Here is a 16,783-nt window from a genome sequence, read left to right as displayed (position 1 = left end):
GAAGTTTTGATATATTTACAGTAGGAAATTTACAAAATATCTTCATGGAACATGATCTTTACTTAATATCCTAAAGACTTTTGGCATAATATAATTTTGACCCATACAAAGTATTTTTGGCTATTGCTACAAATATACCCCAGCGACTTAAGACTGGTTTTGTGGTTCAGGGTCACATATACAGTAATAGAGTAAAGGTTTGGATTTGGGCTGTGTGAAATTAGCTTTGTAGACAAATTTATATGGTATCCATGCATGACAAAAAATACAATACAAAAAAATAATATTAAAATCATTTTATAGGAATAAGCTGGACCAGATAGCAAAGAAAAAAACAGTGCTCTCATGAACTGACTGAGAGAATACCAAGAGTGTGTAATCTAGGCAAAGGGTGGCTTTTGAAAAACCGTGGATGGTTTTGATTCATTTACATTTTGCACACTGCATAATTTATATATTTCACTTGTGTTATTTCATAGTTTGAAGGACTTTACTGTTTTTCTAAAATAATAATAAAAAAAGAATGAGTAGGTGTGCCCAAATAGAGTATTTGCATATAGTTCTTTCAAGCTATAGCTAAATGGACATATCCTGGAAGTATAAACAGGAAGCTGACAGAATGCTGCATGTCCTGAGGAAACATCTGGGGCAGTAGACATGAATGAGTTGGGTTGAGGGGGATAGGGGTTAACAGTGATGTCATATCTGTCCGTAAGGACCAAAAGACTGTCACTCTTTGCTTGCTTCAAGGGCTTTACAGCCCTTTGGTATCTGGACGCTTTGAAGAACTGATACAGCATCATCAAGGTCAGAGGTCAAAGCAGGGCTCTATCAGTGACATCAAAACAGCCCTTAAGCCATCTCTGTATTCAACAGTACAAGTTTCTCAAGTGAATTGATCTGTTTCACCACTTGAAGCCTAAATCTGTCAGATCAGCAAGGGAGGAAATATGCTTTGTTCTTGTGTAGCTATATTATGCATATTTTGCGTTGGCCATACAGCTCATGTGTGAAATGTCAGTGGTCAACTGTTGCAGCAGGATATTTACATATGACTGTGAAAGGAACAGAGCAGGAGATTAAAAGCATGTCCGGTGGCAGGGCTGGGTATTGTATTTGAGCAGTGAATCTTACTATAACAATGACTTTGGGAAAGCAGGTTTTTCCTGATGACATATTATTGTTAAACAATAGTTCACCCCAAAAGGAAATTTCTGTTTATTCATTTACTCACCCTGGTATTAAGAAAACTGCTTCTGGAACTGAGGCAATGAGTAAAGATGGGAAATTGCAAATCAAGTACTTACGGGACATCCTGGGTCAGTGGAGTGGCTGCCACTGAGACGAATGGGAATGCTATTGGATAGCTTTCTCAAGGTATCATACACCTTCTTTGGTTTACAGAGCCCAGGGCTGTCACTGTGTGATTTCAGTCTGTCAGCTTGCATTTTACACCTTTAATAACCAGACATGTTCTAAGAATGTTTTGATAATTAATGGAAAAGTTATTTCTGAATGTTCTCAGAAACATTTTTCATGTTTATGAGAATGTTAGTGTAAACATTAGCAGAATGTTTCATTTTATCATTTAAACATTATGGGGACATTACTTTGAATGTTCTATTAACTCTTTAAGACAAGTTGTAAGTAATGTTTAGAAAACATTTGGAAAAAAAGGGTCCATGATTAATGTATAAATAATGTTTTTGCTAACATTTTGAAAATATTATTAAAGACTATGACTGGAATAATGTTCATAACTTTGAGATAACCTTGCCAGACCGTTCTGAGAACATTCCTTGTTCGCTGCATTAATCCAGCTAGTATCACTTCTGCATTTAGATAAAAATACAGGTGAGCTTTTAATGATGGTCATAAACTATTTACAAGATGAAATTAACTAAAATGACTTAAAAAAATTAAAATGAAAAATAATAAAAAATAAACAAGGTTCTGAAATTCTGATAAATCAACGAAAACAAATCAGTTGGAAAATCAAATGCTGCTGATTAATAATCATTTTTTAAATTACATGAAAAATAGGATGGGTAAATATGACATACTTCATTCTGATGAAACAATTTTAGGATACAAAAGTGTGAAAAGTCAAAACTTGACATATACTAAAATTGGATGATTTTAATGTGATGTATCTCAGTAGATTACACAGAATAAATTTTTATGAGATTGCTGTGATGGTGGATGGGTAATTCTTTGGTTGTACCATGACTAGACTGAAAGAATTCGATTGCAATTTCAATTAAATCAGGGCTAGAACAGTTAATTTCAATTCATATTTTGACAATTTAGCTGTAAACCTTTTTAACTAATCTGTATCCCCCGGTTTCACAGACATGGTTTAAGGCTAGTCCCAGATTAAAATGCATGTTTGAGCTGTCTCAACTGAAAATATCTTGCTCTGACATATCTTAAAAAATGTCAGTTCCATTGTTGTCTCAAGATGCACACAAGTAACGTTTTCTTCTAAGGCATTTTTATAAAAGCTGCTTAAATATCTTAATTTAACTAAGGCCTAGTCCTGGCTTAAGGTAAACCCTGTCTGTGAAACCGGGCCTTTAACTGCTAAAGCTAGTCCTAACAATCTGCTTTGACTAATAGCAAAAAAATGTATCCCTCCTTTTACTATGCGGCATAATCTTTCAAGAGTCTTCCCACAAACTCTTTATCTGCTGAAAGCAGCTGCTCTTGAAAACCTGACGGCAATGAACTGCAGAAACAGTCTACTGGCTAGACTGACATGAATTAGTGCCATTCTTAAGTCACTCAGATATATTTACTGCTTATAACCGGATGGTATTTAAAGCATTTGACTGATATAGAGAAATCAGATCACATGTATAGCAGGGACACCACACATGATTAACTTGGACACTTATAGTAAATAATTATATATGAGTCTTATATATAATTATCCTGTACTTAAACATGCCAGTGTCCAGTAATAACCATTCATGTTCTCGAATTTGATGTCCAACCATTTCTGAATCATTTATGGAATTTAGGCACACACAGCGTTTCAAGCTAGCAGACGGGTTGGGCTGAATTGTTTGTCTTTGTGTTTGGGTTGGGTGGTGGACATGGACTGCTGGATGAGGTAATAAAGTACAATTCAACACGACACAGCCCGAGGTGTACATCATTACTGGAGGAGCTGAGGCATTCAACTGTAACTGGCTCTGTAGCTTCAGGGACTTGACATTTAATGTGAAAATATGCTACTTTACGGGTTTCAACCTCGATCACACACCACCTGAGCTTATCAGTAATGTATCAGCAATGTGCCACACACTCAATCAAACATTGATTAAAAACACAAAAAAGACAAAAACATAACACATGAATGGACATTTATTCATATAAATGGGTGACTGCAAATCATTCGATTGACAAATTATACAAAAAAATGAAATGTGGTGGTGATTATACAAATGCACATGTGTGAGTAAACAGAATAGAGAAAGCCTCCTCAGTTTAGATTATGCATAACTACTTTGAATAATGAAAGTTTGTTTATGTGCATCTGTGTGTGTTTAAGAGCAACAGAGAGCTGCCTTGTGTCACATGATACACAGGTGTGATATTACAGCAGGAGAGGGGAATTGTGAGTGGGACTCTGCCAGACAGCAAAAGGACACCTTGTTTCGAAAAACAGAACACTGTTTTAAAGATCACTCTTCAGCAAATGGATGGATGCAGATTATGCTGGCATGCTAAAACTTGTTTAGGCTATAAAACAAGACAGAGTTTGTAGGAAAAAAAATATCTCAAACAGTCTTTCAACATTGGCTACTCATAAAAAAATCCTTTAGCTGGGAGGTGGACCTTTGTTTATCCTATTAGTAAAAAGCCCTTCGGGTTTAAAGCCACAATCATGCGGAATGTCTTATTTTAGATTTTTAGGTTTTATAACTCGTGCTGTTACATAACTTTGGTCAAAAATGACAAAAAATGATAATATGCTATATTACCACCAAATCTGGGATTTAATCTTTTTGTCAACTGTTTCAATTAACACAGGTTTTGTGTTTCTTTTTGGAACTGATTTGTCGTAGGCCTCATTGATCTGACCTTACGCACCTCAGTATTTGAGTGAAAAAAAAAACATTATTTGTGGATAATTTTGGCAATGTTCACACAAAAATTGATAATCTCAGATCAGGCCTACAATCAATCAGAAAGAAATGCAAAAGCTGCACTAATTGACAGAAAACAAACTATAAAAAGACTGAATCCAATATTTGGTAGTATATATTTGGTAATATAGACTAATGAGAGATTTACAAGCAATTTTTTGTAGACCGGTCATTTTTGACCAAGAACACTACAAGTGTAACAAGATGAGAAAAAATTCCTAAAAGTACAAAAATTATCTATTTTTGGGTAAGATGTTATACCTTGTGTAAAGAAAGTCTAAGTCTGTAAGTTTTCGTCCAATTTGATAACATTAACTTGGTCAATTCTTCTTCTTGAATTGTCAAGAAGAAGAAAATCCTCTCCAGGTCAAAATGACTGGAAGATAACATGACTGTTAAATTAAAAAAAAAAAAAAAAAAATTTAATATATATTAATGTTTTCCCCCTACTTGTTTACGGGACTGCTGGGAACATATGACACCTATCACAGTCAAGTAAAACTGGAAAACTGAAAGTGAATAAAGTGTTTCGACAGCTGAATGTTGAGTATGAATGAGTGTGAGAGTGTTCAACGGATAGCTTTGAAATTTGCATACGCCATATTTGTGGTACAATAATGTTTTTTTGCAATGTGATTTGTGTGACCTCAAGTGAATGTGGTGAAGGTTATGAACACAGAAGAAAAAGTAAGTATGCTGATGGTGTGTATGTGCATTTGAGGAATGAGCGTGTCCTAGGCGTGGTGAATGTATCTCAGTTGCGCTGGCACATTCTTCGGGGGCCGCACCCTTTCTCACACCCTCCCTTACCTGAGTTACCTGAGTTGCTAAGTTCAGTCAGATACAGACACGCTTACAACGTTCAGAATCAATCTCACAATCACAAACCTGAAGAAGGGGACATGAAACTGGCCTCACACATAAAAACAGCAAAAAATCTTCACAGAATTCAAAGACTTCCCCACACCAGTAAACAGTAAAGGTGAAAGTCTGGCAAAATGCGTATGTCTTTAAGTCTTTTCCTTTCTAGGGTGGGACAAAATCCTCTGACTTACTCCGCCCCTCACCATGCATATGTATTGTGCTCTTACTTTTACAAATTGCAATAAAGTAACCAATAATCATTATAGCCTCATAGTGTATTGCTCTTGGGATGTCTTGACACTACAGAGCTTGAATAACAAATTGTACTTTGGTCTCACATAAAAATAAATTTGTAACTAAAATATATTAACCTGAAGTCTGTTTATTTTGATGAAATTTTGATATATCCATCAATTAAAATGGGTGACCTTTACACTCTGAAAAGGTGATTCCTTTAATGTATATAACTTTGATTTTTTTTTTGATTATTATTTTGAATAATTCACCGAGGCAGACTGAGTGCTAAAACGTTTGATCCATTTGTGCTTTTTGTATAATAAAAAAGTGAGCGCGGATCCTGCATTTTTAATTTGAATTTTTGATATTCTTTTGGAAGGCCAAACAAAGTAGTTTCGCTTTCACAACGAAACACACAGCGCCTTCACGACATGGCGGCAACAACAATACTACAGCGAGAACCAAAGTTATGCCTTCTTTCTTTGCGTGAACATTTGGGCGGCGTTATGCAAATCTTCCCACATCGTGACGATTTGTACACGTTTTCAATGGTTTAATCAATTTAATCTGTTGTTCACTATACAAAATCATTGCACAAATATTGACTATTTAAGACCTGTATATGGTAAGTCTCCAGTATATGTGAGTGAAAATAATAAAAGAAAATATCAATTACTTCTCTTTGAGTTCTCACATAACCTAGGGAAAAACCTTTAAATGTATTTGAAATAAAATATAATGTCCACTATAAAATCTAAACGTATAGATAGAGAGTAAATACAAAATATTTAATAATATTTAATATAATATATTATTTATGGAAAAAGGAAAGGAGAAATTACTGTGTATTTGATATTAGGAAAAATCCTGTGATAAAAACAACACATTAACTTTTAATATGATTTTAAGATGGCTTTGGTTGGTAAAGTTGTTTACACATGTGCGCAGCAACTTGATGTGACCTTTAGAGACACGTTATTCTACAGAAATAGAGAGTTTTAAATTATGAACTATTAATGAATAATTTATCTTCTATACCATCTGTACCACCAGACATACAAATACAAAAAAAATACAAAAAACTCTTCAGCTTGATCATGACCTGGGTGCGCCTTTGTCCTTATGAGTAACAATCCACCATCTGTCTGTCTGCTCGCTATGGAAGAGCAGGGTGAGCTGGGATATGGAGTGCGCTCGGGGAACTCCACGGAGCAAATTTGTTCGTGTTTTGCCGGTTATGCAAATGGATCAACTGTAACAAAGCCTGCTGTAAAAACCCTATTCGGCTTTATTCGTGTTGTATTCGGCTTTATAGCCTAGGTGTCGGTTTTGTAGTAACTGACGCCGGCGATGGTTGGGAGGAGCTTCACAACTGAAATTCAAAGGGTTGAGTTGTTCACCGAATGCTGTGTTATCTTAACGGGGCTGAGACGTTCGGCGGGCAGGACTCGGCCGAGCGCGACAGGTTTCGCCAGGGCTGCTTTTCGCCTTCAAGCTGAATAGCTTTGGGTGGGGTTTCACCGACACCAGGAATGTACCGCGGATGCGTTCGCTGAACAGGGGGTGAAAATAGCCGACTTTGTCGGAACGGAAAAAAGTTTCTTTACGGGCCACTGCAAGTAACTCCAAACGTAAAGGTAAGAACAACCCAGTAGTCTCAACTTTCAAAAAGACTAGTCACATAATGTGAATGAGCAGATGAACGTTGACAGTGCTGAAGAAACTCCCTACGAGCTTGAGCTGAAAGCTATTTTTATTCTTAAACGTTTGCACTTTAATCTGATAGGGATTCGGAGCTGTGTACACTCTACATACTATAGCAGCCCATTTGAGAGACTTTTGAAGTAAACATTAAAACAACTGAGAATTATACAACTTGTTTGAACAATCGTTTTGAACACGATGGAGTGAAGTTTTGACAGCTGTGTGAAAATGATGGCAGTTTTTTTTCATAAACTTTTTTAAATCTATGAATTACACGTATTTTATTAAAGGTTAAGTCTACTATTGATCTTTGAAATGTGATGGTTCAGTGTCTTGGGTGCACAGAATTGTTCCTTTGTTATCAAGTAGGACTTTGGTTAGGGATTGGTTCAGGATGTCTTCTCACAGTGCCTTCATGGTCTTAAAACATTGCACAACTCTAAATATTAAATTATCTATCCGTGTAAATCCATGCACTTGCACTGATTCTTTTTGTGGGTGAGGCCCAGGTGAACCACACCATGAACAGACATGTGCGTTCTGTCATATTTCATAATTTCCTACATATGGTTGAGCTTGAGTTATAAAAAACAAAGCTCTTTTTTTAGGGAAATTACTAAGAGGGTGTTGTTAGTAATTGATCAGTGGCAGAAATGGGAATTTGGGTAAATCTAGCGTGATTTCCACATAGGCCTGAGATAAAAATATCTAAAACCTGTTGGTGGTCTTTAGATCGCTAAACGTTAGATTAAGTGTCACAAATGTGTTGGATATGAACTGATCAAATTTGATGTTGCAGAGTTATTATGTACGTCAGGATTAAGGCAGAACCAATATTATGGCTGATATCAATACACCTATAATTATTTCTATATTATGGCCAATAACTGAAAAAAAAATGTCTGTAATTTTTTGTCTAATACCCCCCTCACACACTAAAATAAGTCATTTTAAAAGCTAAAATTAAAATTATTGAATTAAAATTGAATTCAGGCATAACAACATTATTATATTCAATATGAAAAATGAATACATTAAGATTTGCAAAGATTACATTTAACAGCGTTATTAAATTTTTAGCATTTCCAAAATATTAATATAAGTGAGGATTAGGTGATGGCATAGTTAATGTTAAAGGGATAGTTCACCCTAAAATGAAAATTCTGTCATTAATTACTCACCCTCATGTCGTTTCAAACCCCTAAAACCTTCGTTCATCTTTGGAACTCAAATGAAGATATTTTTGATGCATTCTGAGAGCTCTCTGACCCTCCCATAGACAGCAATGTAATTAACACGACCAGCGTCCAGAAAAGTAGCAAGGAGATCGGTAAAATAATCAGGGGTTCAACCGTAATGATTTGAACGACATGACGGTGAGTAATTAATGACAGAATTTTCATTTTTGGGTGAACTATCCCTTTAAGGTAAAAATGGAGGAAATGAGTATTCACAGTTAAATATATACAACATTGGCCGATACCAATAAATAAAATAAAAAAACTTTAATGTCAGCAAATAACCAACATAACATAAAACATTAAGTCAGTGTCCAAATATAGACGTTTATATAAATTCAGTATTTCCTTTATTCTGCCTGTGAATATCACATAAAAATGATTGCAGCTGTAAATATAATAGAAATTCACAATGGGCCAAATATTCATCAAATGTCTAGGGTTCATTTTAAACAATATTTGTTTATGCAAAAATCTCTTTTTGTTTGCTGAAAATGATTAAGACTATTGCAAAAAGTAAGCTACCGAAACACTGACTACCTGTTATATGTCAGTCTCACTGCCTATTGTAAAGGTTATCTCAGGAATGTAAAGCATTTTCTGCATAGGTATTTCTCGTTATTGTCTCGTTCTTCAATTAAAAAAGAATGTTATGTACATGAATGATGTCTGTGTGTGCCAGACATGTATATGAAAACATATCTTCTTGAAAAGTAAAATTGATTTATATGACTATTGGCACTTGCAGAGTTGACCCGCAGGTATAAAGTTTCTCTGCTCTGGCTTACTGTAATTTCATAACATGTCTCTTGGGGGTTTTTTTCTTCACATTTTGCCATCCATTTGCAAAACCAATACAAACAAGCTTGAATTATAATTATCGGTCAATCATTGCAGTAATAGATTTAAATAAAGATCAAAGGCTTAAATAAAGTTCAGTTTTAATAAAAGGAGACATTAACAGTGAAGCAGTACATTGTCTGGTAATCTTGGTTGAATCCACTCCAACATGATTTACTGGTCTGGGTGTCAACTCTCATAAAGAAACATGCTGACAGCGCAGGTTTCAGATTAGATGAGAAAACTGATGAGTAGATGCAAATATATTTATGTATATACATATACATATATACAATTTCATAACATTTCTGTTAGTGAATGTTTAAGAATCTCTTGTGCATGTAGGAGTTTACATTATGTAATGGACATGTTATGAATCAGCCACAGCAAGTCTTAGTTAATTTACCACCTGCTCAAAGTCTGATTCTAATGTGCAGTTAACTCAGCGAGTCTCTTTCAAAAGTGCTTCAGCAAAACACTCCCTTCTTTGATTCAGTCACATGTTTCTTGAGTTTTTCCCTTTCGGTTGATGTCTTTTCGCTTCCCCTCTTGCCCACAATGAGTCATTCGCCAACAGACTGACTGTTTCCATGGTGACGTCTAAAATACAAACAAATGTACACAAGAGCCCACAACCTACAAAAACCTTCATACTGGGGCCTAACCTTGCTTAGGGGTCATTGTCTGGAAGATCACAGAACAGCTAGGAATTTCATATGTACACAATGAGTCAAGCAGCTAGTTTTTCAGCAGGTCGATCTATACTAGCATGCACTGCAGTAGTATGTTTTTTTGGGGTCATAATAATATTTCATAATACACTTGTTGACTGACTGGTGATTTAACATCTGTGTTTTATGCAACGTAATATGCACATTTAAAACACTGGCTAGGCATTCAGAATTTGTGCTTCCTGGATCTTTTGTATGGTAAATAGTGATAGTGATAGTGATGTGACATGTGGCCAAGTATGGTGACCCATACTCGGAATTAGTGCTCTGCATTTACCCATCCAAAGTGCACACACACAGCAGTGAACACACACACCGTGAACACACACCCGGAGCAGTGGGCAGCCATTTATGCTGCGGTGCCCGGGGAGCAGTTGGGGGTTCGGTGCATTGCTGAAGGGCACCTCAGTCATGGTATTGAAGGTGGGAGAGAGCGCTGTACATTCACTCCCCCCACCTACAATCCCTGCCGGTACGAGACTCGAACCCACAACCTTTGGGTTATGAGTCCGACTCTCTAACCATTAGGCCACGACTTTCCCCAAATGATAAAAAGTAGTCCAAAAGACATATATTTGTTATTGTATTCTGGTATTAAAAGGCTTTTTTCTTCTTCTTGTTCTTACATAAAAAATAGCTTACAACAAACATGCTTGTGCAAAAATTTAAACACTTATTATTTAAATTTTTGAATTTAAAAGAAGAATTACTATTGGTAAAAACAAAGGGGAAAAATGTAATAGCTAGTTTTGGAAACACTTTAGTATAGGGAGGGACCATTTCTCACTATTAACAAGTTAATTATTAGCATGCCTATTATTAACATATTGGCTGTTTATTAGTACACATAAAGCACATATTCTGCATGACAATATTCTACATCCCTAATCCTACCCAATACCTAAATTTAACAACCACCTTTCTAATTAATAAGCAGCAAATTAGTAGTTTATTAAGGCAAAAGTCATAGTTAATGTTTCATTGTTTATTGTCAAGTCATTGTTAATGGCGAGAATCTGACCTTAAAATAAAGTGTGACCCTAAATTTTAGTTTACATATGCTGTTTAGATTATTCCATATGCTTATTTATTGAAATATTTTGTTTTTCAGGTTATTTTCCCTGCTCCACCATGGCCCGCCGCTCACAAAGTTCTTCATTGGGCGACAACCCCCTGGATCCCAATTACTTGTGTCCGCATTACCGAGAAGAGTATCGCATGGCTATTGATGCCCTGGTGGAGGAGGATGTTGAGGGATATTACAACTTTTTACAAAGTGCTAATGTAGTTGACTTTTTATCAAGGTCAGAGATTGAACATATTAAAAGCACTGTGCAATCACCACAGAGTGCTGGAAATGTACCAGAATTGCCATATCGAGAAATAGATCAGGATGGGTCTTCTGACACCTACTGGCCACTGCATTCTGATTTGGATGCACCAGGACTAGACCTTGGCTGGCCTCTGCAACATCATAGTTTTGGGGGGCCCACAGAGGTCACAATGTTGGTAAACCCTGCTGACCCTGAGCGGCCCAGCATTAAGGAACAGGCCCGGCAACTCATCAAAAATGCTCATCAGGTAAGTGCTTTCAAATTTGTAAACGATGTCAGGCTGGAATCAAGAATATGAAAGGTCCACTCAGTAATCATTTTCATCAGTAAAAATATTTTATTTTAACGTTTTATTTTTAACATGATGTACACTTACATGAAATTAAGACTATGACCAGCCAAATTCTACTCATTTTATGTCAGTAACCCCTGTTATTGCTCATGGAATAAACGAATAGGGTATTTTTGCAATGGCCTCAATAAATGAAAACATGTGAGTGAGGGTACTGTCCAAAACAACTGTGATATTGGTCACTGCAAAATAAAATAAAAATACTGATCCTTTTTGTTGCCATAATTGCATGTTATGTAAAATCTTTATTGCTAATTTCATGTTTATTTCCTCTTTCTCACAGGTAATTGCAGTGGTAATGGATATTTTCACAGATATTGATATATTCTCTGACCTTTTGGATGCTACAGCACGTCACGTGCCTGTCTATATTCTTCTGGATGAACAAAATGCCCATCATTTTGTTAACATGGTGGCAAGCTGTAAAGTTAATCTGGATATGATCCATGTAAGTTCAATTTACCTCAACTAGCCTAAGTTTGAATTTTAAGAAAATGCAGATTTAATGGTGACTTCACTGGTTACAGATGATGCGGGTACGGACAGTGGCAGGCATTACCTATTTCTGCCGCACAGGAAAATCATTTAAAGGTCAAGTGATGGACCGTTTTCTTCTGACAGACTGCAGAGCAGTGATCAGTGGAAACTATAGGTGAGCTCAGTGGCAGATAAGAATTCAACTCTAATGCATGCCCACTTGTATGTGGCACAGATGACACTATTCATATTTCTTTCTCTCTTTCTCCAGTTTTATGTGGTCTTTTGAGAAGATCCACCGTTGCATTGCCCATTTGTTCCTTGGAGAACTAGTTGCCACATTTGATGAGGAGTTTCGTATCTTGTTTGCTCAGTCTCAGCCTCTTGTTGTTGAAAATGCCCTTGTACCCATGCCACAAGACAATACAAGTAGTTACCTTGGCAATCAGTTTGGCTTAAAAAAGACTCAGTCACTAAGGAATCCCAGAGGATATCTTCGCCAGCCTGAACTTACTGGTTACCCATTTGGGGATCGTCTTGAATCCATACTACCTTTTCGGAGGGAGGACCCGTTCCGCCATACACTTGAACCAGGTGCAGGTCCTATGCAGGTCACAAAATATGCAACACAGCAGTTCAAGATACAACAGTCATTCTTGGAACCAGGACGCTCAATGTTAGCCTCCAGGCAGCTGGAAATGAATGCCTTTAAGAGGCATAGCTATGCCGAGGGCACCCATGAGACCTACGCCTCCTCCCGGCAGTATATGAAACAGCGTGTAATGAACAACTTGGAGGAGATGGAATCGCATTACCAGCGAGAACAACATTACTATCATAGTGAAGGCATGGGACCGGATTCTGAGCGCGGGCACTATGACCGTCTTAACTACGGCATGTACCAGACAGATCAACACCCTGATTCTGCATATCCACCTGAACTTGAAGCACCAGGAAATCTGAATGTTTTGTCCTCTGACGACCTCAAAAGTGATTCAGAAAAACAATACTCAGGAGGGGCACGCTATGGTCCACAAACCCACAAGAGGCCTGCTGCAGGCCACGCATATGCCTGTCAGAGTTCGCCGACTCAGCCACATCCTCCTGACCACAAGCAGTTGTTCTCCACTGGAGAGCAGGTACGGCAGTCCCAGGACCCCAGTGTAAAGCAGGGATTGCGGAGCTGGAGAATCAACTCTTATCTCAGCACTTATGAAGATGCAGGAGAGGAGGGCCTGCATCAGCCAATGGGTCCAGATGCCTTTGATGAGCCACATCAACAACCTGACAGCAGACATTATGGCTCAGAGGGACCAGGCTTTCATTTAAGAGAGCGTCCAAACATCCCAACTAAGCTAAACCTTGATTTGCGGCCACGCTATGGTAAACCCATCATACAAGATAGGAATCAAGTGAAAGACATTAGCTCTGACCTGGGTCCCACAAGTACTGACACATTAAAGCCAGCCATTTCAGCTTCATCCCTAGCATCTTCAACAGACAATGAGAAGGAGCCAGAACTGAGGGAACCAAGGGAAATCAGCATTACCAAGCATGAGTCTTTCCGATCTCGAATTAACCCAATGCTGCAAAGGAGCTCAAGACTAAGGTCTTCTTTAATCTTCAGCTCCTCAAAGCTGGAGCAACACAGCTCCTCGCAAGCTAAGTCTGGTGGGGAGTTACAAGAGGAGAAAGATGAGAGTGAGCCTATTCGATACTCATCTATTGTAGCAGAGCTTCTGGAGAAGAGGAGGTCGCTGTCAAGAGAGCCGTTTGACTGGAATAAGCATAAAAAAGCAGAAGAAAAAGAGGTTAAAAATGCATCAACAGGAGATCTGACTACGATCACAGATGCCAAAGAGGAGCCTATCAAAGAAAAGGAGAAACCTGACAACCCTGAACCTGAGGACAATAAAGTTACACAGCCAACAGAGCCTTTGAGATCTCAGCAAACAACTTCTTCCCTAAACATAAATGATCCAGCAAGCAGACTTCAGTACTTCAAAGATTTGGAAGAAAAGAGAAAGAGTTCAAAATTAGAGTTAGATTTGGGTACTAAAAGTCGAGAAACAGCCATGAAAAAGCCAGACCTCACTGATACAGCAACCACAAATGTGCTTGTTACATCAGTGGAGTCCTCTGTAAAGACACAAGAGCCAACGGTTACGCTAACAGATCCTGTACCACAGCGCTTGGTGATTGCAACAAAACCATCTGAAGTCTGTGTGGACAGGCCGCTCACGAACAGCAAAACTCTGACGGAGAGCACAGCTGATGCAGCAAAGAAAGAGCCAGCTAAGGAACCTACAAAGTCACTTCGGCCTTTCCCATCACCCAAGTTCTTAAAACCATTCAAAGCCTCTCAATCTTCTCATCGTCGAATCTCATGCGGCGAAGATATTCTTACGGATGCAACAGATGCTGAAAAGAGTGAGCTTAAGAAGTCTCGCAGCTTCAGCTCATCGGGCATCACCCGTGCAGAGTCCAAAGAAAGCCTGAGCTCCCTAAACCTTGGGAACTCTGATGGCAAAGATACAAAGGCCCTTGATTTCCTCAAGAAACAAACACAGAGATTAAAGGGTTTCCTTGGGCCAAAGGGAGAAAAGAAGCACTCAGGAGTTTCCAACTCTCAAGAGGACAAGTCAATGAAAACAGTCCCTGAGATCCAAGAGGAGCCCTCAGACAAAGAGAAACCATCTGAATCCATATCATCTTCAACCATAGTAGAGAACAACAAACCCAATGTTAAACCAACTCCATCACGCTATCAGTCCTCTACCTCAAATGTGATATTTAGCAGCAACCTCAGGGATGATACCAAGGTGATCCTAGAGCAAATCTCTGCAAATAGCCAGAAAAATAGACAGCAGACTGAAGAGTCTGGGAAAGTCGAGGGGGGCAAGGAAGAAGAAGTTTCCAATTCATCCTTCCAATTTCAAAACCGGAACCGGTTCAGCCGAACTCCAGTCAACCCACAGGAGAGGGACAATCTGCTGAAGAGAATAGAGAGCATGCGCAAAGAAAAGAAAGTCTACAGTCGTTTCGAGGTACTTTATCGTAACCGAGAAGAGTGTTGCTGGGACCAGGGAAATGTAGAGAAGGCAGAGCAAAGTCTGATTAGATCAATCACATGAGATCCTTGTACAATATTTGTAGTGAACGTATATTTTATTTCTGCTTATATCTTATATATGAAGTATATCATTTCTGAGCAAAGCACCTAAATGTAGCATTTCATGTCTAGGTATATTTATTGACAAATTATATTTTTCCTTTTACATGTTTATTTATTATTTGACTTTACATTCTTTTGTGGTATGCCTAGAATTTAAGAATGTAAATTTAAATTTCAAAAGTAATTCAGTGTTGTTATATGACATGCCATTTAAATATGAGTTTGTTTGCAACCTCCAATCTATTTGTTTTAATTTATGATAGAAATAAATGAAATAGACTATCACAGAATCTCCTGTACTATTTGTGGGCTGATGGATGAGAGATTAGTAGGATGATTCACTCACGTATCTGTCACTCTGCTTCAACAGATGGGGAATAACCTGGGATAAAAATGGATGAAGGGGCCAATATTCCTCACAGAGAACTGTAAAGAGAACCTGAAACCATTCTAAAAAAAAGTACCAAACATCCCCAATACTCCTGTGAACAGACACAGAGAAGCAAGCAAGTTGCTTCAGATATAAGTGTCTGCTAAATGACTAGTAATCTACAGTGCATGGTCCATGGATCTCATATAAACAGACCACGAACATAGCACAACCTAAAATATGAGGATTCTTGATGCAGCAGGAGGAATATTCCTCGCTCTGTGCCAATCTGAGCCCACAGATGATTCACTTTGCCCTTATAAGGCATCAGGGCATACCTCTTAACAGTAATCACACGCCATCCCTACAGAACATAGAAACACAAGTCAGGCCAAAGGAGGGTTTGAACTTCAAGAGGCCTTTCTCAGCTTTTTCTTTTTCTGCTGGACCTTTTAAGTTCTATAAGATGTGTATGTACAAGTGTGCACAATTTCCAATGGAAATTAACGTGTCTGGGCAGAAGCTGAGATATGCTACTCTGAAGGCACCAAAACACACCCTCTTTAAAGTACACCACACAAATGCCCCAGGACACGTCATGCTGAAATTATGCTTTGGTGCTGAATGTGCCAATGGATCACAGGCATAAAGGAAACCAGAGATGGTTGGTAGAAAACGCCACTTTTGAAGGCAAAGAACAGAAAAACTGTGGAACCTGAAACTGTCAAGAGATGACTGGAAAGTATGTAATGGATGTATTAAAATGAAAGGAGGCCCGTTCATTCATCTTTCCTCTATCAACAGTGTGCTATCAAGAAAGTGGCCTGAATGTCGAGAAAGTGATGTGAGGCGTGGAGTTGAATTAATTGTTTTTCACCGGCAATCAGAACTTGCAGGACAATGGTTTCAGACATACTATACCTGTACATTCCTGCATGAACTGTGTTGTCAGGAGAAACGGTAAAATATTAGGTTGATAAAGATATTCTCAGGACTGGGCTTTAGCCTGTATTTTGTCAATGCAAAATTTAATTAAGACAGAACGGTATTACTGAACACCAAAGATTTTCCAGAGTGCTCTCTGGATGTGTCATAGGACTGATTTATGGAAACTGGAAGCTGATCTAATGAGGAATATCTGATCTAGAAGTGTGATGGAATTGAATTTTGATAAGAGTGTCATCAGTACATTTTTTTTGTTTATAAATGCAAATCCTGGGGAATTTAGACTTGTTTACAAACTTTTTTATTGTGTCTTACACATTCTAAATAAATGGTTTAAGAAACTTTCATTTTCTAGGTACGGA

General features: G+C 37.9%; 1 protein-coding gene across 2 annotated transcripts; it reads left to right on the top strand.

Moving 5' to 3' along the window:
* The first annotated feature begins 6,598 nt into the window (after window positions 1-6,598).
* Window positions 6,599-16,768, top strand: fam83hb (family with sequence similarity 83 member Hb). Of its 2 annotated transcripts, XM_016509824.1 has the most exons (6): window positions 6,599-6,892; window positions 10,880-11,349; window positions 11,738-11,902; window positions 11,982-12,106; window positions 12,203-14,978; window positions 15,477-16,768. In XM_016509824.1, the coding sequence occupies exons 2-6, from the start codon at window positions 10,900-10,902 to the stop codon at window positions 15,495-15,497; spliced, it is 3,537 nt and encodes a 1,178-aa protein (XP_016365310.1). In that variant the 5' UTR covers window positions 6,599-6,892; window positions 10,880-10,899; the 3' UTR covers window positions 15,498-16,768. The 2 variants fall into 2 exon arrangements, with proteins under 2 accessions (XP_016365310.1, XP_016365309.1); XM_016509823.1 differs by lacking the exon at window positions 15,477-16,768 and having other exon boundaries at window positions 12,203-15,469.
* Window positions 16,769-16,783: the final 15 nt, after the last annotated feature.

The sequence above is a fragment of the Sinocyclocheilus rhinocerous genome, unplaced genomic scaffold (genome assembly GCF_001515625.1).
Source record: "Sinocyclocheilus rhinocerous isolate Xijiao unplaced genomic scaffold, SAMN03320098_v1.1 scaffold53, whole genome shotgun sequence".
In the NCBI taxonomy this organism is placed as follows: domain Eukaryota; kingdom Metazoa; phylum Chordata; class Actinopteri; order Cypriniformes; family Cyprinidae; genus Sinocyclocheilus; species Sinocyclocheilus rhinocerous.
Note: the sequence above shows the minus strand (reverse complement) of the source record. Positions and strands in the feature narration are given on the sequence as shown.

Excerpts from the sequence above, each read along its gene's own strand:
- fam83hb (XM_016509823.1), top strand. The coding sequence starts at position 10,900 with ATGGCCCGCCGCTCACAAAGTTCTTCATTGGGCGACAACCCCCTGGAT. Across the intron at positions 11,350-11,737 it reads TCATCAAAAATGCTCATCAG|GTAATTGCAGTGGTAATGGA; the intron begins GTAAGTGCTTTC and ends TCTTTCTCACAG. Across the intron at positions 11,903-11,981 it reads TTAATCTGGATATGATCCAT|ATGATGCGGGTACGGACAGT; the intron begins GTAAGTTCAATT and ends CACTGGTTACAG.